Genomic DNA, 23,377 nt, shown 5'->3' with positions numbered 1-23,377 from the left:
TTGCCGAAATACTCTAGGTACGAAGCGTACGTGCGCGGTGGTGGTCCCTGGGCGGACTATGGGGCAGCGTTGGGTTTTCTTGGGGAAACTGGACCGTGGAGAGGCAGGCAGCCCTACATCCTCTTCCTGGAAGGGGCTACGCTGCGTAATGAGACAGCCCAGCGGCTACTGGCAGTTGACGGGGCTGGATTTTAGATGCTCCACTTCTGTAAGAATTATGCCAGACTTTACAATCTCCCTTGCGGCTGGAGGTAGCCACTTTGTACCGTACTAGCCAGTGAGACCTAAGGGGAAGTCCCCATCAAGACCTTTCCTTCCCAAATAAAAAGGCAAAGTCTTGTAAGGAGGTTTCTGCCTTTCCATACAGTCCCCCTTCTTCATTCTTTCGGCCTGGAGTGCAGCATGACGATGGAGGGGTGGCAGCCATTCTGGGGTCTTGAGAACAAAAGCCAAAGCAAGTAACGGCAGCCAAAAGGAGGAGCCGGGTATGCTGACAACATCCTTCAGCACTAGCTCTAGACTCATAATTTCACACTCCTCTAAACAAGAGAAAAATAAACCCTTTATTTGTTGAAGTCACTGTTCTTCCAAGTTTTCAGTTACCTGCAGCTGAGCCCGTTCTCAACCTTGTTTATTTTTTTCCTGTTTCTCTTCTTTAAATTTGTCGATATATTTTTTAAAGATTTTATTTATTTATTTGAGAGAGAGGGAGAGGGAGAAGCAGACTCCCCACTGAGCAGGGAGCCCAACTCAGGGCTCGATCCCAGGACCCTGAGATCATGACCTGAGCAGAAATCAAGGGCTGAGCCATCCAGGCGCCCCCAATTTGTCAATATTTTTTGAGAATGATTATCATCCGCATCAAATTTATCTTTACGTTCCTCTGGCATCTACCATAGCATCTTATACTTACAATCAATTTAATCAACATCGAACTGATATAAAACAATTAAATCATCAGAAAACAGAATAGACCAGATACATGTATTTTTCATCTAACTTAGAACGTTGGCTAAGGCATCTTCATGGCCCAACCCCTACCAGAAACCAACTGAATGAATGAATAAAACTAAAAACCAGAGAAAAACCTGCATCAGCAATAAACTAGGCAGAGAGGATATACTAAAACCTTCAAGAAATATTTGTTAAGTATAGCACAGAGGAAACTCAACTGAAGACAGTTGCTGAGAGATGACTTACTACTTTCGTTATATGAGTGGCAAAAAATTAGAGTACCTAAGTACCAACTAGTAAGGAAATAGACAAATACGGGAAATGAAGGCTGTCTGACAGTACCCATTATGTCTTCCTAACATGGAGAGGTAGGGAGCCAGGGGCAGAGGGCAGGGGGGACCACGGGCAGGATGGGCCCACTCTATGCAAAGTCCCTTCCCCATCCCAGCAGGAGTATTTATGGAGGCAGCCGCATCAGAGTTAGAGGCAGGGAAAAGTGGTCACACCGAAAAGAAAGCCGGGCCTTGCCTTGACATCCTTCTCACTGAGACAAGGCAGAAACATTCCAGCGCATCGAATCCAGGTCGCATGACACCCACTAACACCACGCCCTGGCAGGGGGGTATTCTTCAGCTCAGCAGGCAGCAGCACCAGAGAAAAGGCCAGGCATGGCTGAGAGAAGAGGCAGACTACACTAAGAACCAGACTTGGGGAGCAAGACACTGGCGCTGTGATTTCAAAAACACCGTGCAAACGCCTTTCGAGAAAAAGTTCCCTCGCCAGTAGCTAGCTCCCTCTGCTTCTCCTCAGGCCACAGGAACTTCACGTGGATCATGTAAACCGATAAATTCCATCCTCCAACTTAAAACGCAAAAGAAGTCCAACACTGCCAAGTTAAACCGTTAGGGGATGAAGAACAAGCCAACCGTGCATTCCTTCAATCAATCCATAGTGAGCACCTACCATGTGCCAGGCATTGCCTGAGGCACGGAGGGCAGAGGAACATGCGAACGGACAAAATGCTTGTCCTCCTGGACGTTACGCTCTTTTGGGGGGGGGGGGTGGCTACTGTTGGGAATAGCCGTCTTCACTTAGGAATGGATTAAGATGAAAAGAGGTAAAATGGGCCAAATGGAAGCTTTAAAAAAAGGATTCTACAACATAAAAGGAAAAAAAAAGAGCATGGAAGAAAAAAAGGTTAAATATATTTCTAAAGAAGATGCACGACAGGACCAGCAGACTATAAGCTCCCCCACAGAAGTCTGACCCAGGAGCAGGGCCTGAGCGGGGGGCCCTCACCCCACTCTACCCCGGGCACTTGGAAGGGCACACCTGGGGCATAACAGGGACTCTGTGAATAGCAGGAGGATGAGTAGACAAAGCAGAAAAAACAAACCCCATGAAACAGAATAAAAGGGCTCAGAAAAGGATACAGAAACAAACTGCCATTAGCAGAACGTTCGAAGTCAGGAGTGGTAATAAAAAGCAGACAGCAGCAAATCAAATCAGTGCTGAACATAACACACTTCACGGGCTCCTTCTGAACGAAGATGAAACTACAATGAGGAGAGCAAGTGGAGGGAACAGAATAAAGCTGCAATTACACCAGAGAATGAAATAATTGGTATAAATATGAAAAAGGAGACAAACTGATCACCACTTGACTACCTGAAAAACTCAAGAAATAATCAACTGAAAATATGTTTTTTACTATTTCAAAATCATCAGTAAGAACAGTCTATTCAAAGAAAACTGTAAAACTTGAGAGACATAAAAGATTTGGATAAACGAGGATGTACACTGTAAAGATCTCAATTCATCCCAAAATTAATCTGTAAACATGCAGAAATACCAATTAAAATACTAACAGAATTTTGGGGGTTAAGGGCAATGAGGTTTGTCCACCAGGGACAGAATTTCACAAATTCTTAATTGTGTGAGTATGACATTCAACACTGGTTAATGACTTATTAAAAACTGGGTATCTCCACCTTATACCATTGGCTGTAAAACATTTCCTGTAAGGGAAATATTTAAATGAAAATAGAAAATCATAAAGTTAAAAATACAGATATAAACACTCTAGTGCCATTTTTCACCCATCAAATAGGTAGAGTTATTTCTAAAAGTATATTATTATCTAGCATTCATTGGTGGAAGGTACAGAGAGTTGGTTAATCTGATAACAGCACAGACTGGTGGAACTTTTCTCGAGAGAAATCTGCCAGAAAAAATAAAAACTTCCAGAGTCTGCATAGCCTTTGATTCAGCAAGGCTCCCTGGAGGCGCCTACTGTAGGAAAATGGCCACAGATATTACAGCACCATTTGTAATAATAAAAACTGAAAACAATCTAAAGGGAATAGGTGGTAAATAAATTATGATATGGCCATGCAACAGTATGCTATCTATCCATTAAAAGCAAAAGCATCCTGGGCGCCTGGTGGCTCAGTCAGTTAAGCGTCTGCCTTTGGCTCAGGTCGTGATCCCACGGTCCAGAGATTGAGTCCCACGTCGGGCTCCCTGCTCAGCGGGGAGTCTGCTTCTCCCTCTCCCTCTGCTCCTCCCCACTCTGCTTGTTTTCTCTCTCTCTCTCAAATAAATAAACAAAATCTTTAAAAGAAATAAAATAATAAAAGCAAAAGTGCATGTCTAAGGGTCTTTCAGAAATAAACGTGTATAAGGACAGATGTACAATGATATTAAAAATCATTATTACTAGTAGTAAAAGCTACAGACTACCTAAATATCAATTAAAAAGGAAATGGTTCAATAAATTCAATGCACACCATGGAGTACAAGCAACCTTAAAAAAAATAGGAGGCAGATTTAACTATAGGGATGAGGAAGCTTGTCTGTGACACATTATTGAGGACAGAAAGCAAATAACTGAACAAAATGTGTATTATGACCCCGTTTTTATAAAACAAACACATCAGAAACTATGTATGCATTAATATAATATAGTATAATATAACATATATAACATATAATGTAACACGGAGATAACTAACCTTTCTTGAACCTTTACCGTATGCTAGGTTCAGTACTCAATTATTTACCTGTGTTATCTCACATAATCTTGACAACAAGCCCATGAGGTAGGATTATCCCTATTTTACAGATGAAGAAAAACTCAGGCTTACAGAGATGAAAATGTGTCCATTGTCACAAAGTCAATAAATGGTAGAGCAGGGACCGCAGCCCAGCCAGCCTGAGTCCAGAGGCTGTGCTGTTCCTACTAAGATTCACAGAGTGCACAGAACAGGCTCAAACACTGTGTGCAAAACAGTTACCTGCACAGGCCAAGGGGACCTTTTTATATTACATGTTTTCTTTGTAAGAAAACACTACTTTTAAAACTTAAAATTAAGTCACCAAAAACAGGGTAAACATACTGACACAAAACATATGCACAGAGTAATATTTTACAAAAAATATAAAAAGCATTTACTTTGTGATCTTATATTTGTGTAAGAAGCAAACATGTATGAATAGGATGTATAGAAAAAAAATTCTAGAGTATGCCAAAGTCATCAAAATGCTTATTATTTTGAAAGGCAGAAATTAAGGGGAGATTACATTCTTTTCATTTTTGCTTATCTGTATTTTCCATTTTGTTTCCTAAAAGTAAACAATTAATAAAGATACTATTTTAACATTTATAAGCATGTCATTATTAAGGCAATTATTTCAAAATATAAATGAAAAGTCAGGAAATCATAATTCTACTCAATCAATATAAAGATTCATTATACAGTATCTGAGAGCCAAAGACTGAAGTGTACTTTTAAAAACAGTAAAATTGTATCCTCTATTCTTGTGAGGTTTTTTTCTTTTAATAAAAAGCATTCTAGGCTCTAGGGGGAAAAAAATCTATTGATAGACTGTAGTTTGATATCAGTCCTGTCAACAGCATAATTACTGGTTCTAACAAACAATCTATTTTCGTGTTCTGGTCTCAGAAAGTATGCTGTAGCTTTTCAGTACAGATGTTATTCGGGGGCGGGGGGGGGGGGAGAGAAAAAAAAAACCCTGCTTTTTATTGACCCATATTAAGTATAAACTCAGTTGAGTCACCAAAGCCTCTTATGATCCTAACCCCAATAAAATTTCTCCAACCCAGTGTGGTCCTTGCAACAAACTCCAAAAACATATTGTAAATAGTTCAGTTGGCAAGAGAAACTCAAGGGAGACATTATTATTGCTTCTTTATAAATTCAGTCTTACTTCCTTTCATAGAAAAAAAAAAATCCTTAAATGGTATAGCACCAGCAAACATTTGGCTCAGATCCTGGCACGAATGTCAAGGCATCCATCTGCTGCTACCCTGATATCCTACAAATGAAACAGAAGTAGGATCACTGTATGGCCCTTCACTTATTCTACAGTTAATTATCCTTGGTATATTACAGCTATAAACCAAGGGAGGCAAAGAAAGACTAGTTCCATAAAAGTGATCGCTGACTCTCAGATATTTCTGCCTCGGCTATCATTAGCTATAAACGAATTGCCCAAGATGTTAAGAGTCCGAAAGAAATCAATTGATAGATACCAGGGATTTTCTTAAAGAAAAAAAATCCTGCTGACTCCAAGGCATGTGTGAATTCAAGTAATAAACTAAAGAGGGAGGTAAAAGGTCAAATAAGGGGGTAGGGGTCACCCAAAGGGTGCTGCCTCTTTAAATGGAATAAGCAGAAGGAAATGACTTTAATTCAATTAGCTCATCCAGAAACCTGGGGCAGGGAATATAGAAAATGATACGAGGGGAAATTTACTGCCCTGGGACTTCTCCATCCGTGGTTGCAGCGGAGGCTGCTGCTCCCATTTTCCTCGGTGCATCTTGCTTTGCATCCATCTCTTGTGTGGTCCACATCCTGCCCAGCTGGCTCTTCCTGCAGGGCTGCTCTGGCTCTCACTGGGTCAGTGCCCCCCACAACCAGCCAGACCACGGCGTCTGCGACCGGCACTCTTCCTGCCCAACACCTACTTCACTTGCTTGAGGGGTGGTCCAGGACCACCTGCATCAGATCATCTGGTGTGCTTGTCAGAAATGCAGATCTCTGGGTCCTGTCCCAGGCCTACAGGACCAGGATCCCTGGGGACGGCGGCCAGGAAGTGTCGTGTGAACACGAGTGCGGTGTATGCTCATTAGCACACTGACGTGAGGGAACTGATGAGTCAATGCACATGCTCTAACACGTTATGTACTATTAAATGAGCAATTGGATCATTGCCTTAGATTTCAGTCACCATGTTTTAAATATCAACCCCTGCAGCTGGAATGCCTGTTCTGATATACAACACCATGAGGTACGTAAAAGGAAAAGCATGACAACAGCCAGGATGAAGGACAGGAAGGTGTGGCCTCCCACCAAAAAAAAAAAGAAAAAAAAAAAAAATGGATCCTAAACCAATTACCATACTTTCCTTCTGTTCCCAAAGAAGTAAGCACTCTGAAAATAAACCTTAAGGAATTACTTTAAATAAGTACCTCATTTAAGGCTCTAAGAAGAGGAAACACTGACAATTATTTCCTGATTTAGCAGTCAAGGCAACACTGACTTCCTACTGGCCAAATAAAATAACTTTCTGGCCAGCCATCTTAGTAGACCTCTAGCATTTAAGTGTTGATCACTTCCTTGGGGTGGCTGGCTGGCTCAGTTGGGAGAGCATGCGACTCGTGATCTCAGGGTTGTGAGTTCAAGCCCCATGTTGGGAATGTTCATCACTTCCTTTATGAACCGTGTCTTCTCTTTTGGGTTCTGTGACTAAGCCCTTTCCTGTTCCCCTTTCTCTGATTGTTTAGTTCCTTGCAGGCTCCGTTACACGCTCTACCCAATCCTTAAAAGGGGATGCACCCCAAATGACCTTGGTCTTCTGTTCTGGTCACTACACACCAACCGCAGACAACTTTGTTCACTACCACAGCTTCGTGGCCGGCGCCACGCTGAAGACCCCTCAGTCTTGCAGCCCGACGTTCTATCTGAGCTCTTGTCTTCCATGGCCAACTGCCCACTGAACCTCACCACCGGGATATTCCAGTGGCAGCTCAAAATCCACGAGTCCGAAACTGAACTCATCTTCCCCCAAACCTGTTTCTTCCTTCAGTGTTCACACTCTTCAGCCTCACGCTACCACTGATCCGTATCAGAAAGCTGGAAGTTTTTCTAGAGCAGGGATAAACATCTCAAACTCAAAATGCCTGTGGCAGCACCTAGGTAACAAATTTATCTTTTAAGAGACAAGTGTATATATAGCTCTTAACCTATCACTTTCTATGTAGTTTGCAAATTTTATCCCATTTAATAGAACGCTTTGAAGTAGATATCATTAGCTAGTTTACAGGTGGGTAAACCGAGGCACACAGAGTTGTGGTTTTTACTTTTTTTATGGAACTTGCTCAAGGTCACTCAACTAGTAAGAGCCAGGATCTGAATGCAGGGACTCTGACCCACAGGTCACCACACTCTGCTCTCTCTGAGAGAAGTGGGTCGGGTGTAGGATAATAAGGAGCACACGGCCCAGAGAACCGGAGAACGCTTGCTTCGTGGCAGCCAGACTCTTTGCGGCTCTGTGTCCTAACCTTTTATTTCAGGCCTCCCAGCACTCCCCCACCTCTCCGTAAGGTTCTGCTCATTCTACTGCCTCAGTCTCTCTCTCCCCTCTCCTCCTGACACACCACAGCCTTAGTGCAGCCCAAGTCATGTCTCAACTGACTGCCACTGGTGTGCTGGTCATCATGCTTGCCTCTCACTGGCCCGTGCTTGACAGCCGGGCTCAGCAAGTTCTTCCCTCTAAAGGGCCAGAGAGGAAGTGTTTCAGGTTTTCCAGGCCGTAAGTCTTCTATCACAGTCACTCAGCTCCGCCACCGATGCAGCATGACCTCACCACAGAACAAATGGATATGGCTGTGTTCCAATAAAACTTTATTTACAAAAACAGGTACCCCTGGCTCAATGATGCCGCTACCACAGATCTCTTAATCAATCCTACTCCTCTTTCTGCGGAACTAAATTCGACATGGTCCCCAAACCTTAGAGAATACGGTAAAAATAGAAAAGTACCAGGAAAGAACATGAGTGAATGCTTTTATAACCACGGGGCAGAAAAAAATCTTTCTAAGCATTAAAAAAAACAAACAACTAATAAATAATTTGAATACATAAAAGTTAAATATTTCAGTGGGGCAAAACAAAACAAAACAACAAAACATCACAAAAAAATATCAGGAAGAAATGACGGAGGGTATAAGAAACAATAGAAGAAAAAATACAAATGATCAAAATAGAGAAAAAGATGCTAAATCCCATCATGACTTAAAATATGAAACGTAACACACATAAAAATCCTTTTCCATTATCTTAGAGGAAAAACCAGTAGAGACTGCTTATGCATAAGCACAGAATACGGAGGCAATCAGATTCCCACATGCTGGAAACACCCTGCATGTTTAGCCGGAGAGGGTTAGGTAGGCAAACAATGGCAGTTCTACCTAACGGAAGGGTATGCAGTGGTAAATACCGTCAGTGAAAGCTATACTGTTAAGAGAAAGTGGCAAGCTGCAGGACCGTGTGTGTGTTTGTGTGTGTGTGTGTGTGTGTGCGTGTGTGTGTGTGTGTGTCTGGGTAATGATCCTATTTCCATTAAAATGTACAACCATATCCATGGCTTTAGATCTACCTATTTATATACATATAGAAGAGGCTACATTTCAAGCAGGGGTTTTATCTAGAATGGCCGGAAAGCGTACTTTTTCAGTTTTAGATACATGCTTCTGTATTATTTGAATTTTCGTTGCAATAAGTTTATAATAATCAGGTACTAATTAAGCCACTTAAAAGAATATTTGAGACAGAACACAAAGTGATTGTGTGTTCCCCCGAAGAACCTTCCAGAACTTCCCGCTGCTTGGGCGTAGGAGCCAAACTCCCCAGCATGAAATGCGTGCCGACGTGGTACTGTGGCCCCGCCTAACGCTTCAAACCCTCAGCGAGCGTCTCCTCCGTGTCACAGGCAGGTCCAGCTCAACGACTCCTAGCATCCGTGGTTTTCGGAATGTGCCAGGATGCATCCGGCTTCTTTGCCTCTTCAAAGCCTTCTCCCTCTGCTTACAATCCTTGCCTTCTGCACCTAGTGAACACTCATTCACCTCCACCCCCTTCACAGGCAGAAACAACACTCGCTTCTCGGGGTCCCCATTCTGCCTTACCACATACAATTGCTACAACACCCATAACACCAACTGCCCTAAACATGGACATAGGACGAATAATAGTATTAATAATAGCTAATTAAGCACCTACAAGGTGCTGGGCACACGAGTGTCTCACATGCATAATCTCATTTAATCCTCACAATGAGGCTATAGAATGAGTACCATCATCTCTATCTTACAGATAAAGAAACTAGGGCACTCTAAGGTTAATGACCCAAGATCACAAAGGTTACTAGAAGTTCAGGGTTTGAAATGCAGAGGTATCTGACCACAGCTGTTTTATTTGTATGTATGTGTATGCCTACAAAATCCCCCCTCCACCAGATGACCGGCTTCTTCTTGAGGAAAGAAATCACGTAATCTCCGTATCTTCAGCATCTTGCACAAAGGTACAACAAGGTAGACACCCAACAAATACTGAAGGGAGGCCAGCTCCTAGTATCATCTAGTTCCACCCACTACACAATGCAGGACTCCCTTCCAGTTCCCTCAAAGATGATCTGCTTCCACCTGGATGGTTCCAATGACAAGGACCACTTCCTCACGAGGCAGCCCATTTCCCATCCCATCGTTCTCCTGAGAGCTCTCCGTGCTGCTGGACATGCAACCTCCTCGTTCTGCCCTCTCGACTGGACATCAGCAGCACTGTCCCTTTAAACCAGAGGAGCTACAGCTACTTGAACATGGCCACTCTCCCTTCCATCGCCTTCTTTCTCCCTCCTCCCTTCTCTCTCTCAAGCCAAACAATCTCGTTCCCCAAGGGACAGGGTTTCTATATCCCCTCTTCCTAGCAGTTGTCCTACTCTGGACGACTTCAATTTGTCATGTTTCCTCTTCCAAGTGAGAAGCACTGGACTCCAAGACTATAAGTACTCAACACGGAGATGGCAGGATTTTTGGCCTGGAACATCTTAGGGGAAGATGCATTAAATAGACAAGCAAACGTTTACCTGTAATTATTTGGAAACTAACCTCTGAGGTGCTCCCTCAGGCCTGCTGCTGGGTACTTCGAATGCATTATGTGATTTAACTCTTCGAGGACTTATTATTGTTCCTACTCTACAGGTGAGGAAGTTGTCTCCACAAGGCTGAGAAACTGCCCAAAGGCTCCCGTGACTAGTAAATGTCCTAGCCAGGATCTGAACTCAAGTTCTGCTGGACCTCAAAGCCATACTCCAAGTTTTGAGAGGGAGACTCGGGCCAAGAGCAGGCAAGAGAAGGCTTAATGGAGAACTCTTGAAAGGCTCTAACTGGATATAAAAGAGGCAGACCGGTCTCCCATGGAGGCAGGAGGGATGGGTATGGTGGATGGAAGACCTAGCCTAACTGGCAGGACAGGGTAGGGGACAGGGTTGGGAGAGAAAGTCTATTTACGGGGAAGAGTTTGATCACTCCAGATCACAACTTTCCTCAAAGCCAGGCAGAGCTGAGGCAGGAGGCAATACGGAAGGAGCAGACTCTTGAGTAGGTAAGGAATATGTGAAAGCAATGTTTTAGGAAAGTTGGTAAAGCAGGAGGAGAGAGGCAGAGACAACAGCTGGGAGCTGCTGTAGCGACCAGAGGGCTCCTATGTGTTGGATCTCAGCTAGGATGGCAGCTTCAGAAACGGGGATGAGCAATCTCACGGGTGTTACAAAAGACGCCAGTGCTAACACCTGGATGTTGGACTAGAGATGAAGGGAGACTGGAGAGCAAAGAATTAAGGATGATGCTAAGGTTTCCTGACTGGGGGAAGCAAAGAATGCTGGTATTACCGCCAGGAATGGGACGGTGAGAGAGAAGCAGTCTGCAGAGTGAGAGGCGGATGCGGACATGAACACACGGTCAACGAAGGTGCACACAAAGCAAGCAGCTCCTGCTGTTGACAGAGGTCAATTCTGCTGCCTTCAGACTGAGAGGACTCATTTTTGGGGTGACATCCTTACGATCGTATCTGCAGTCATTCTTACCATGTCAGCAACATGATACACCACTTGTATAAATGACAAAAGATAACTTTTCATTGAAATGTGGTGATTCCTTGCTCAGCTACCATAATTTTCAGGGATGCCACCTGGAATTAGCCTCACTGTTCTGGAGTTACACTGATAAGTCTTACTATGATTCTTCTATCTGGCAAACTCCCTATGCCTGTTTTCTACCCCCCCCCACAACCCCCCCAAAAGATTTTCTTTAAGTGATTTTGGTCACTGAGGAAAGAAGTTACCTGCTTCACCTCCTTTTACCTTGGATTTCAGGCTCAACTGTCTTGAAAAACACACACACACCCCAATCTTTCCCTGGTCTTCTCTACTCTCCAAAGCCTCTCGTCTCATTGTTCATTTCCCAATTTTGACTCAGTAACATCGCTTTCCACTTCTTTCCTCAAAAAATACCTGGTTTAACTTTATTATTCCCCTGCTGTATTTCTTCTCCCTATTCTCGTCCAAGAAGAAACGGAGAGAAGGGGTCTTCAAGCTGCAAGATGACCCAGAACATACCTTCTGAACACGGTTAGCCCAGAATAAGCTACTTCTAAGTTTAGCTGTGAGATGGCGTGATGACCATAAAACTTTGCCTGACTCACCGGACGGCTGTGACAACCGAATGACATAATTATGGGTTAACGCCCAATGCATACAATAAAATTTGGTACAGTTTGCTAGGCTGAGGCTATACAATCTGGTTCCAGACCTTTTTTCCAGAGATGCACTCTAAATCCCTACATGCCTGGGACAATCCCAGAGGCCCTACAAGAAGCAAAACCCAGCGATGCGCTCGGAGACCCAGTGGCCACAGGCGTGCAGGCCTTTTTGTTTTCAGAACTCAAACAGAACTCATTACCCCACTGCCATCTTTAAAAGATAGTAGGCGTTAAGAACACAAAAGACAAGGATATAAGCAGGATAAGCATTCTACTTTAATTACAAGTAAAAAAGACTAATTTTAGTACAATATATTTACTGCGAAACTATTTACAGGTCTGTGTAAACAGAATTCAGAAAAGTTGATTTTGAATCCCAATTAAATCGAAGAGAGAAAAAAAATGCTACTAGAGGATCAGTAGTTTCAAGATACTCCTTTTGGTGCGGTAATAAAATTAGCATTTCGTTTAACTAAAAATAAAGTTTCGAGTAAGAAGCTAACTGCATCAGAAAAACAAAGTACCTGTGAGTTTGATTTTGGACAGCCGCGCCAAAATTCCTGGCAAATCATCCAGCTGCAACTTCATCTCTTTCCAGCGCTTTTCATCCTTCGTCTCTTTCCCTGCATCTAGTGAGCCTTCAATTACGGATGCCGATTCCAGTTCGAGCAATTCTTTTTCATTTGGCTTTCTGGATAACGGTAGGCTGGGGGGTGGAAGAGGTCTCATTTCACAGATTTCTGCTTTGGCTTGACCCAAAGATGTTTTCTCAAGGAAAGGAGATGCCACGGGTTCTGGCTTCCGTTTTACTTGCTGGTTGAGGCTTCTGTTCAGTTGTGTGACATACTAAACAAGGAAAGTACAGTTACTATAAACCCAAGGCCCAAAGTGCTCTTACACCGCTGTTGGGTAACTCCTCCCATCAGCCTGTTACAGTACTTGAAGGATTTTCCTATACCTTTGTAAATACATGCTGAATTAATGAATATTCAAGTGTTCGTTACATGGAAATCACTACATTAAGAGGGACAGAGAACGTAACTGACACCTCGGTGATGGTTTTTAATTCTATGGTTTAGAAAATTCTGGACATTTAAGTTCCTTGAAAGAAAAATAAATTTCTTATTCCCTCCAGCATGATCTCCAACATGATCCCCACCAAATACAGTGAAAAAATGTTCTAACATCAAGAGCCCAAGACAACCTGTTGACCTTCCACGTTTCTAGGCAAACAGGGCAGAGAGGGGCTTGGCAGTAGGGTATAATTCAGGGCTCAGTTACGTTAGAGCACTGTGCGTGTGGAAAGAACGTGAGCTTTATAGTCCGACAGTCCCTATCGCTTACTAGCAAGCAGCAGTTAACTATTACTAACATAGTGAGGCACTGTGTAGTTTTACATAATACAGACCTTCATAGTTTATAAAGTATATATCTTATGTGTGCTTTTCAAAGGCTATTTAAGAAGCCGGATCATTATCAGTATCTCTTTCTTCAACTTACAGAAGAGAAAACTAAGGCTCAGAAATAAAGCGACAGAGTCAACAACCAGTTAGTTGTAACTGACAAGAGTCAACAATCAGTTAGTTGTAAGTGGCCCTGGTCCTCCAAGCCACCCGCTCTGGTAACCAGTTAAGTGATTTTTCTGTTATATCACAAAGACTTGAAATTACATACACTAGTTCTAGAAAGGAATTACGAACCCATGAATGAACCCAGAATTCTGTGCACATAAGGCATTATACATACTTGAGTTTCTCTTCTAAATACCCATTACCCTTGGTCCCCAAAGTAAGAAATCTGAACATTTCTGGAAATGTAAATCCCTTATCAAAATAATGAGTTTCATTAAGATTTTAAGTTAATTTTACATTTTAAGTTAAAGTGGGCATTCTAAGTTAAAAAAAGAGAAGTGTCAAATCAGATTTGAGATTATGAACTTGCTAATTGTTCACGCTTGCATAATTATGAGTTTTTAACTATCTCCATTCTGTACTTTTCTATTTAATGGCAAATGTCCTCACTGGTAATTAGGAATAAGCTACCATGTTGCCCACAATATCATGGAGCCAACCTAGAGGACCAGGATGTAGGAGTAATGCCCACTATAAAATGCCTAGCAAATTCTAAAAACTCAGTTTGCTACAAAAACTACTCAGAGGTGCATGCATTTAAAAGACTTTTAGATGCACTGCTGATGTAGAAAAACGGGAAGGTCACACTGTTAAAGAAATTACTTCTGTATCATTGATATATTCACAGAACTTCAAAGAATTTAAAGAGATGTATGATAACAGTTCAGCTTTTCCTAATTTTCTCCTAGGTAAAATATGCCAGAAGTTTTCAATCTTTCTCCAAACTTAATCAGTAAGTTCAAGATCATACTTTTAACGTCCAGTGCCAGGACTATTCTGGTTTTAGTTAAGAATAATCAAAACAAGGAATTAAAGTTTTGGATAAATGCCAAAATGACACTAAATAAAAGTCTTTTTCAAGTGGTACTTCTTACAACTCTTCTTTTAATAGGAATTTCTCAAATTCCCTCATACAAAGAAAGTAAAGGCAGACAGCAACAGAGTGAGGATGGTCTTCTGAACATACCATGCGCCTGAGGAAGGACAAGTGCTGAAATGTAATCCACTGCTTATTGACATTCCTGAAAAGATGCACGAATGTGTGAGGGGATTCCTGCATAGCTCTTCTTTCTAGATACCAGACACATCCTCCTACCCAACCTGTATAGAGAAAAGGGAAAGGTTCACGTGATTAGTGCTTCTCACCAAATGCTGACTGCGTCTACCCAGAAGCAAAGCCGGCCACCACCATAAGCAACGGCACATGTGAAGGGTCAGAACTCTGACCGGATTTGTGAATCACTGCCACATATCCCCTTGATTCACTAAGCGTAAATTCTTCAGCAGGGATAGGGCAATTTTGCATTTCGGGATCATTATACTTTTATTATATGAAGTGCTGAAATGACCACAATGTAGATCGTTTTGAGAAAAATAATAAAACAATCAGTTCAGGGGCGCCTGGGTGGCTCAGTTGGTTAAGCGACTGCCTTGGGTCGACCAGGATCAGGTCGTGATCCTGGAGTCCTGGGATCGAGTCCCGCATCGGGCTCCCTGCTCAGCAAGGAGTCTGCTTCTCCCTCTGACCCTCCCCCCTCTCATGCTCTCTGTCTCTCATTCTCTCTCTCACAAATAAATAAAATCTTAAAAAAAAAAATAAAATAAAACAAAACAATCAGTTCAGTCACTTTTAAAATAGTAGAAAATGAAAAACACAGGTTTTTTCAGTAAGTGACAGTAAACTGGAAAATACATTTCAGATTAATACTTTGGCCATGTTGGGTAAGACAACTAACCAAAAGAGAGGGGAAACAGTCCTCAGTGAAGTCTGGCTCTATCAGTGTAGGCAGGAAGAAGCAAAAGAGCTGTGGTCTGAATTTGGCTTTTAATCAAACCAAACCTTCTCTCAAATAACGAATCCAATGCTTCCGTGTAAGGCCATGTAAGCGATGGTCCCATGGCTTCCACGACCCAAAATATTTCTCATTCTCCAACACCCTCACTCATCTTCTCTTGTTGTCTGGCCACTTTAAGACAATCGTGTCCCACTACATACTGTCCCCGAGCAAATGCAATTATAGGGTAATTCCTAAGCTTTGACTCATTTCCAGGGTCATCAAGCCTACTGCCCAATTGCTCTCCTATTATCTCCACACAGATGGGTTGTATTCGATGGGTTTTCTCTGGGAAGGCCAGGATAGACATTACTCGCCCAGACACATACACGTAACTGATCACTCTCCACTAAGCACACCACACATTTTCACAATTTGTTCATCTTTGTTGATGCTTCCCTGCTGGCTGTGTCTTGCCTCCACTCTCTGCTTGTCAAATTTTCAAAGTCTCTTTTCAACCACTGTCACTTTATACTCTTTTTTATGGCACTTCTTACTGCCAATTGTTTCCATTTGTTTCCACCATCATAGTTTTGGGTTCCTTGATGGCAGAGATTCTCCACTCACCTCCAATACAAAAGCTGACAGAGTGCTTTCTCTGCAACACAGAGATCATGTTTGCTGCCTAGATTTTCTACATAACTTACTTGGAAGTATCAGTGCCCCTCAGAATACATGGCAATTATCGTAGACCGGAGATAAGTCACTTCTTCACTGGAATCATACTCTCCAACCTCAGTTATTTATGAAATGCTTATTTTCCGTATACGGGAATATGCGTTGCCTGCATATGCATACTACAGGAGGGAATAAGCACTGACATCAGTCCTCTGAAATCTCCTTTCAAGTGAGTCCTGATATTCAAGGGTTTGCTTGTTTTGTTTGATGGTGTACAATTTTCCTTCTTTTGCCTGACATTATTCTTTGGGAAGATAGGATTTTAATATTAAAAGATTATGTCGGGGCACCTGGGTGGCTCAGGTGGTTAAGCATGTGCCTTTGGCTCAGGTCATGATCCCGGGGTCCTGGGGTTGAGCCCCCCCACCCCTGTGAGCTACCTGCTCAGTGGGGAGTCTGTTTCTCCCTCTCCTTCTGCCCCTCCCCCTGCTTGCGTGAGTGTGCACACTCTCTTTCTCTTCAAATAAATAAATAAAATAAAAAAATATACATAAAAGATTACATCAAAAAACATCAAAGTTTTATTGTTTGGGCCTTAATTTCAAAACCAGTTTTGAGGTCATTTGGTCCTATGAGAAATACAAGTTGCTGGGAGGGAAAGAACCACCTTGGAAAATATCTCTCAAGGTTAAGTGGGTCAAACTGAGATTTTACAGAATAGTAGTAAGGAAAAAAAGAAACCAGCTGGAAACTGCACTTTTAAATGATGAAAACACTTCATTTAGTCAAAACATGTCCCATTTCTATGAATCAGTGCCTAGAAATTGAAAGACATTTCAGCCCTGGATAACAAACGTAGGTTTGAAGATACCCAGAGCTTACAAGAGTTACATTAAAAATCTGGAAACGCGACCATATCCACCATTCAACGTCACACTGAGTCACAATGGTAGAGCTTTTAAAATGTAGTGCACAAACGTGTAACTGTAGGTTCTGAATTTCTTTTAATGGCAATAAAATACTTCGCATTTTTAGAAGCAAAAGCAGACACAACCACCAGATACCTAACACAGTCGCACTCTGACTTTCTTCCACCCCTTCCCGCCATGGTGCTTCCCTATCTTGTAATGATCTTTCAAGTGGATCATAGCAGGTTGTACAGACCACTTACTAGCAGATTTTTTGGGCAATTGTGTTCACTGTTTCAGGAAGCTAAACTGTCTTCGTACCAGCACTGAAAAGACTGATCCAGCTGCAAACCATATGCAGCCCACTTACTAGAACTGGGGAAGTCTGAGCAGTGAAGTGAGACTGTTCTTACAGGAAGCTGCAAGTATGGGAGTGAAAGGCAGAAGAGCAGCTAGGCTGAGGAATGCACACTGGAAAAACCTCCATACAGAGGGAGCAATTCAAGCACTAAGAAAGGATGAGCTCTCTGAGAATCAGTGCCTAGGGTCATGATCAAAGAACACTCACAGTCAGGGATGACAGAAAAAAGAATCACAGACCTTTTTAAAAAAACTTTTCATTATGAAAAATTTCAGTCATAGACAATAACCTAAGAATATGACGAGCTCCCAATACTTATTCCCCAGCTTCAACAATTATTAAAATATGGCCAATCTTGTTTCATCTATACTCCCTCCCACTTCCCACTCTCCTCCCCTTTTTTTGAACCAGAAGGGACTTTGAGCTCATCTGGTTCAACTGCCTCATTTTACAGGTAAGTAAACTCAACTCCAGAAAACACAAATGATATGCCCTGAGATTACACAGCCAAAGAGACCCATAAAATAATAATATGATAAGAGAAAAGGAAGAAAGGAGTTTCACAGAGTCACTGTGATCAACATCGCTAGGCACTGCAGAGAGAGCTTGTGAAAGGTGAGGCCTAATGGCGGGATTTGGCCAAAAAAGAGTCCCTGGCTTCTGCTACCCATCTCCAATTCAGACCACCAGCAACACATTCCTCACACAGCCATTTGTTATCATCAAAATTACCGAGAGCAAAACAATTCCCAGCCTCCTCTTTAACATTTCTTTAATTAATCTCTGTAATGAATGGACAAATTGGATTAATGGACAAACAATTATTAAGAGTGAACAGTACAGACCAGGTACCATTTTGGGCCCTAGGGGCACAGAGACCAGCCAGAGAGGAACTGTCCTTCTAACCCTCACAGGGTTGGGAGAAACACATAATAAACCTGTATATAAATAAACAATTAAGTTGCGCCTGGAGGGCTCAAGTCATGATCCCTGGGGTCCTGGGATCCAGCCCTGCATGGGGCTCCCTACCTCCCTCCACCCATGCTCGCTCTAAGAAATAAAATCTTAAAAAAACAAAAACAAAAACAATTACAGACTATGCTAACCATAGGGAAAGATATAAGAGTGATGTGAGAAAAGAGGAGCAGGGGGTTCTACCTTAAATAGGGTGGTCAGGGTAGGCATCTCTGAAAAGGTGCCACCTGAGCTGAGACCTAGCCACGGAAGCACCTACCACCTTTACCATAGTCATCACAGGGCCTTCAAATGGGAGGATGATATCAGGGCCCACGCTGATGGTGGAAAGCCAAAAGTTTGAGGGGGACTGTGGCCCACCATCTATAGTTGTCATCACCTGTATCATTTTATCTTTGTCGTGACATCACCGTTGTCAGCACCACCCTTTGTATTGGAACAAGGTTTCTGAGTGAGGGCAGAGCGCTCGCCAGTCCTCACGAGGGAGCTTACAAATAACTTACACTTGTAACTAGGAACTGGGGCTCTGAGAAACCAAGACACTCGTGGGGCCCCAAGGTTCTCCTCGATCCTCTCCACCAGCCTCCACTCGGAAAACCGAAAGCAGCACCGGACGCCACGGCCCCGGGGGAGGGGGACGGAGGCGAGGGGGACGGAGGCGGTGCGGACCACCGGGGCCACACTGCAAGACTAGACCCTAGCTCCACAGCGTCTTCACTTCACGCTGCTCCAGAGGTCACTTCCCCCCACCGGTGCCCAGCCGACCTCGCCAAGGGCTCCCAAGGTTGCAGCCAGCCGGAACCACGGCGTTGCACGTGGCAACTAGATGAGAATTTTCCCGAAGTCGTGCCCAAGGACGGGTGCCGTACCTGTCAGGAGGCGTGAGGAAAGAGTGTGCGGGGATGCGGCCATAACGCAAGAGTCCGGCCGCTCCCCGGGATCCCCGTGTCCTCCTCTCTCTTCACCGGCTGCTGGGGGCCGCCATCTTCCTTCCCCGCCCCCGTGGGAGCGGAGCCGCTTCCGGTGCGTCACTTCCGGCGGGCAAGACGCGGAAGGAAAGGGTTGTGGCTGGAGGTGTTCGCCACTGGGCGGGCGGGAGAGTGCGGGGCTGGAGGGCGGAAGCCTGAGGTTCTTTCGGGAAACGCGAGGAGCACGGTGTGGCTGAATCTTCCCGGAAAAGAGGCCGCGCGCGGACCTCGGCCCGCGCCTCCGTTCCCAGAGGTTTCCCTGCGTCCTCCGGCCGGATCCCGGTGACCTCGTGCGAGGAGCAGGGCTGGGCTGCGGGCTCCGCGCGCTTCAATTTAAAGTCAGTTTGGGACGCTTCTTGCAGACTGAATTGTCAAGAGAAAATGGTTCTTGGGACGATGCCTCCACCTTCCAGTCTGATCGGTGGCAGCTTTACTCTATTGGCTATCAAGTGGGAGGACCGGTGGACTCGGGGTTGCTTGTCCCTGAGCCACCCCGGGGAGTGGAGTCCTCAGTATCTCAGGATGTAGCAGGTGCGTGTGCTGGTTGGTTTCGGGCTCTGGTGAGAGGGCTGTATTCGAGTCTTCACTTCACCTCTGGCCTTCTGACCTGCTTGAGCAAATTACGTGAGCTCCCCGAACCTCATTATCTAGCTGTGCAACGGGGATAATAGCATCTATTTTATAAGATGGGTCGAGAGAATTAAATGATGTCTCTCTAGTGGGTAGCCAGGCACCTACTATATATAGACTCTAAAAATGATCATTAGTGTTGTGACTTCTAGAGCAGATCTCAGAAGCCCTTCCTTCCTCTTTTTCTTTTTCTTTTTTTTAATGTAGGAGTTTCACAAGTAAAAGGACACTGAAGAAGAAGGATGCAGCTTTTGGAAAAGAGAGAAAGAGGTAACTGCGTTCTATAAGGGGGATATGTGTCTTCATTGATAAGGTGATAGCCGATCTGGTTCACCTCCGCTAACATTGCTAGACGCAGGATAGGAAGAGTAAGATTCTCCCCAAATGTGAGAGCTTACCCTCTGCTCCCAATGGGGGGGTGGGGGTAGGAGAGGTTCAGTTAATAGAGTCAGCATGACGGGGTAATGTAAAAGGTATTGCAGAAATGTGGATGAGATAACAATTCTAACTGGGTCAGGGAAGGCCGCAGAGATTTCAACTCTGCTCAGTTGGAGGACAGTAGATTTTTCCTGCAGACGAGGAAAAGGACACTCCATGAAGAGAAAAATGGCATTAAATACTGTGTTAAAAGTTTTCAAACTCCTTATACTTTATCGTGTGCTTTTATAAACATTTGATGTTTATATCCATGGCAAGTCTTTACGAATTAACACGTTGAGGCTCAGAGTTCTCAGTGATCTGCCCAGTCTTCTCCTAGCTGCTTGAGTTCCAGAACCAAGACCAGAACCCCTGATACCTGTTCTTTCCACCATATTGTACAGCCTTATTCACCTGAGCATCTTGAAGTGTAACAGTTTCTGTGATTTATAAAACACGGTATTTCAACCTTGGCTGTCAGAATCACCCAGAGGGCTTCAAAAATTACAGATGCCTAAGCCACTTACAGACCAATTAAATCAGAAGGGGTGTGGAATGGAAGGAAGAGACCTGTAATTTTCTTTTTAACGCACCACAGGTGATTTCGGTACACAGAACTGAGAATTACTGGATTTCAGCTTTTTTTTTTTTAACTTGACAACACAGCTATGTCTAAAAGATTGATTAACATGAATGTTATATTTCATATACTCAGAAAATACAAATTCCCAAGTGCTCTTGGTTTATGATAGACAAGGTGTTGAATAGACATGCTCCTGTTTGGCTAACAGATTTTTCCTTCATTTTAAATCCTTTCCAAAAATGGGGGCAGGGTATGATCAAGTGCACAAATTAATGCATAAGTTTTTATTTATTTACTTAATTATTTATTATCTTTTTAAAAAAGATTTTATTTATTTATTAGAGAGGGAGAACAAGCAGGGGGAGTGGCAGGCAGAGGGAGAGGGAGAAGCAGGCTCCCCACTGAGCAAGGAGCCCGATATGGGGCTCGATCCCAGGACCCCGGGATCATGACCCGAGCCAAAGGCAGACACACACACCTAACCGACTAAGCCACCCAGATGCCCCAATTTATTGAGAGAAACCAGAGCAACTGTTTTTTGTGAGACATGGCCTAAAAGATGACTACATCCTGGTGTGATTGGTCAGGAAGTGCATTCATCTATCTAAATGTTTGTAATTAAGTTACCCCAGGTCACTAGTCTCAAAGCATACTCTTCTGAAAAGTAATCCCCAGAGGTACTTCTGGAGAGAACAGGGTTACATGGCTGTGCACAATGATTTGGCCACCCGTAGCTGCAAGTGAAGCTGTCCCAGATCACATCGAGGTAATGTTAAACCTGGGGAACAAGTAAGGAATGGATTTTGGGTAAGCAACTAAAAGAGTCTGCCACAGGGGCACCTGGGTGGCTCAGTTGGTTGGGTATCTGACTCTTGATTTCGGCTTAGGTCGTGATCTCAGGGTTGTGAGATCAAGCCCCGCGTCAGGCTCCGTGCTTAAGATTCTCTCTCTCCCTCCTGCCTCTGCCCCACCAGGCTTTCTCTCTCTGTAAGAGTCTGCCACAGTTTTGTTGGACCTGCTGCTTAGCAAACGTTTTGAACACAACCCATTTTGTGAAATGCCATGAAAACCTGGGAAATGGTAGCCTAACACACACACACACACACGAACAAATAGTGTGGGGGATTGGAATGTGTTTGTGTCGACAATTTTTACTTACTCTAAGGTGAATCAGACTTCCTGATTTGAAACTATCATGTTTCATTAGACTTACTTTTACTGGACAGGTTTCTTTAGAAAACACCATATAGAAGCCCTGACCTTTACAGTGTCGCTTAATGGGACTTGCAGAGGTAGGCCTCAGACATCCATAGAGCTCGACCTTTTCATTTCATATATTTGGAAAGTGAGGTCCAGAGAAGCTAATTTACTCTAAGTGGTAGAACCTCCTCTCCAGACACCCAGGCCAGCCTTTTTCTGTCTCATTATAGTCTCTATCTCATCCCTTACCCTACCTGTAGTAACTCTGCTCGTAAAATGACGTAGGTGTGGATGTTACCAGGTGTGCCGCTAAGAGCCCAGCTTTTGGAAGGATGGTCAAAGAGATTAAAGTATTGGGTTTCAGGCACCGGAGTGGCCCAGCTGGTTGGGCGTCTGCCTTTGGCCCGGGTCATGATCCAAGGGTCCTGGGATCGAGCCCCAAATGGGGCTCATTGCTCAGCGGGGAGCCTGCTTCTCCCTCACCCTCTGCTTGCTGCTCCCCCTGCTTGTGCTCGTGCTCTTTCTTTCTTGTCAAATAAATAAATACAATCTTAAAAAAATAATACTGAGTTCGACTTCACATCTTTGGATTCAGTCTTCTGAGATTTCTGGTCTTCGGATTTTCTTCTCTCAGAATCTACTGCCATTACCCATCACCTTTGATGGTTCTTCTGGTCCCGTGACTTTTGGGAGTGGGTGGAGACGACAGGCCTAGGTATGTTCCTTGCCTGAGAGAGGTCTCCTGCTTTGAAAGGGGCCCAGAAGAAGGGTGGATGCTCAGACTCCTAGTTCGATGGGCTCCCACCAGGTCTAGCTCTGCTCACCAGAGTTAGAGCTTCCACATAAGCGGATGTGTCCAGAACCTTAATGTAATCGTAAACAATGGCTTTTAAAGAGGGCACATACTGAATGGAGCACTGGGTGTTATGCGCAAACAATGGATCATGGAACACTACATCAAAAACTAATGATGTAATGTACGGTGATTAACATAATAATAATTAAAAAAACCCCAATGGCTTTTAGCTGCCCTCCTCTTCCTTTGGAGGCTTAGTAAAGGTGAACTGCTGCTAGAGTAGGCACTCGGGTGTGAGGAAGCGTGGAGTATTTCAGGACCCTGCCTTTGGCCGTCTGTCTCTACATGGCAGCGCCACCGAGCTGATCATGCCGGTTCTTGAAGTGTTAGAAGAGCTGTACCCCAGGCTCAGCTGCTGCCTCCGGAGTGGAGAGGCCTGGGAGGGAGGTGCGCAGAGCCGTAGGCAGCCCCACAGCAGATAGGAGGAGGGAGCCCCTTCTCCCTGCCCCAGCCTTGCTGCACTGCCATCCCTTACTGGCAGAGCCAACCCCCGAGCCTGCAGGAGTGGGGTTTGCCAGCTCCCAGCTCCAGCACCACTAAGACCAGCCTACAAGGTAGATTGGAGCCAGGGCAGAGAAACGGCTGCGAGTTCTCTTTGAA

General features: G+C 44.0%; 1 protein-coding gene and 1 long non-coding RNA gene across 5 annotated transcripts in view; one reads left to right on the top strand and one right to left on the bottom strand.

The window, feature by feature from the left end:
* The window catches only part of COX10 (cytochrome c oxidase assembly factor heme A:farnesyltransferase COX10), a 127,097-nt gene extending 107,947 nt beyond the window's left edge, over positions 1-19,150 (bottom strand). For both annotated transcript variants that reach the window (XM_036094740.2, XM_036094741.2), the window contains exons 1-3: positions 18,993-19,150; positions 14,394-14,527; positions 12,320-12,641 (exon numbers count right to left, since the gene is read on the bottom strand). In XM_036094740.2, the coding sequence (XP_035950633.1) occupies positions 12,320-12,641; positions 14,394-14,527; positions 18,993-19,035 (499 nt within the window). In that variant the 5' untranslated portion in view covers positions 19,036-19,150. The remainder of the gene's footprint in view (positions 1-12,319; positions 12,642-14,393; positions 14,528-18,992) is intronic.
* A 9-nt stretch (positions 19,151-19,159) lies between these two features.
* The window catches only part of LOC118537385 (uncharacterized), a 69,854-nt gene continuing 65,636 nt past the window's right edge, over positions 19,160-23,377 (top strand). For all 3 annotated transcript variants that reach the window (XR_013446016.1, XR_004918112.2, XR_013446015.1), the window contains exons 1-2: positions 19,160-19,622; positions 19,929-19,991. This is a non-coding gene — a long non-coding RNA (uncharacterized LOC118537385). The remainder of the gene's footprint in view (positions 19,623-19,928; positions 19,992-23,377) is intronic.

The sequence above is a fragment of the Halichoerus grypus genome, chromosome 2 (genome assembly GCF_964656455.1).
Source record: "Halichoerus grypus chromosome 2, mHalGry1.hap1.1, whole genome shotgun sequence".
Taxonomy (NCBI): Eukaryota; Metazoa; Chordata; class Mammalia; order Carnivora; family Phocidae; genus Halichoerus; species Halichoerus grypus.
Note: the sequence above shows the minus strand (reverse complement) of the source record. Positions and strands in the feature narration are given on the sequence as shown.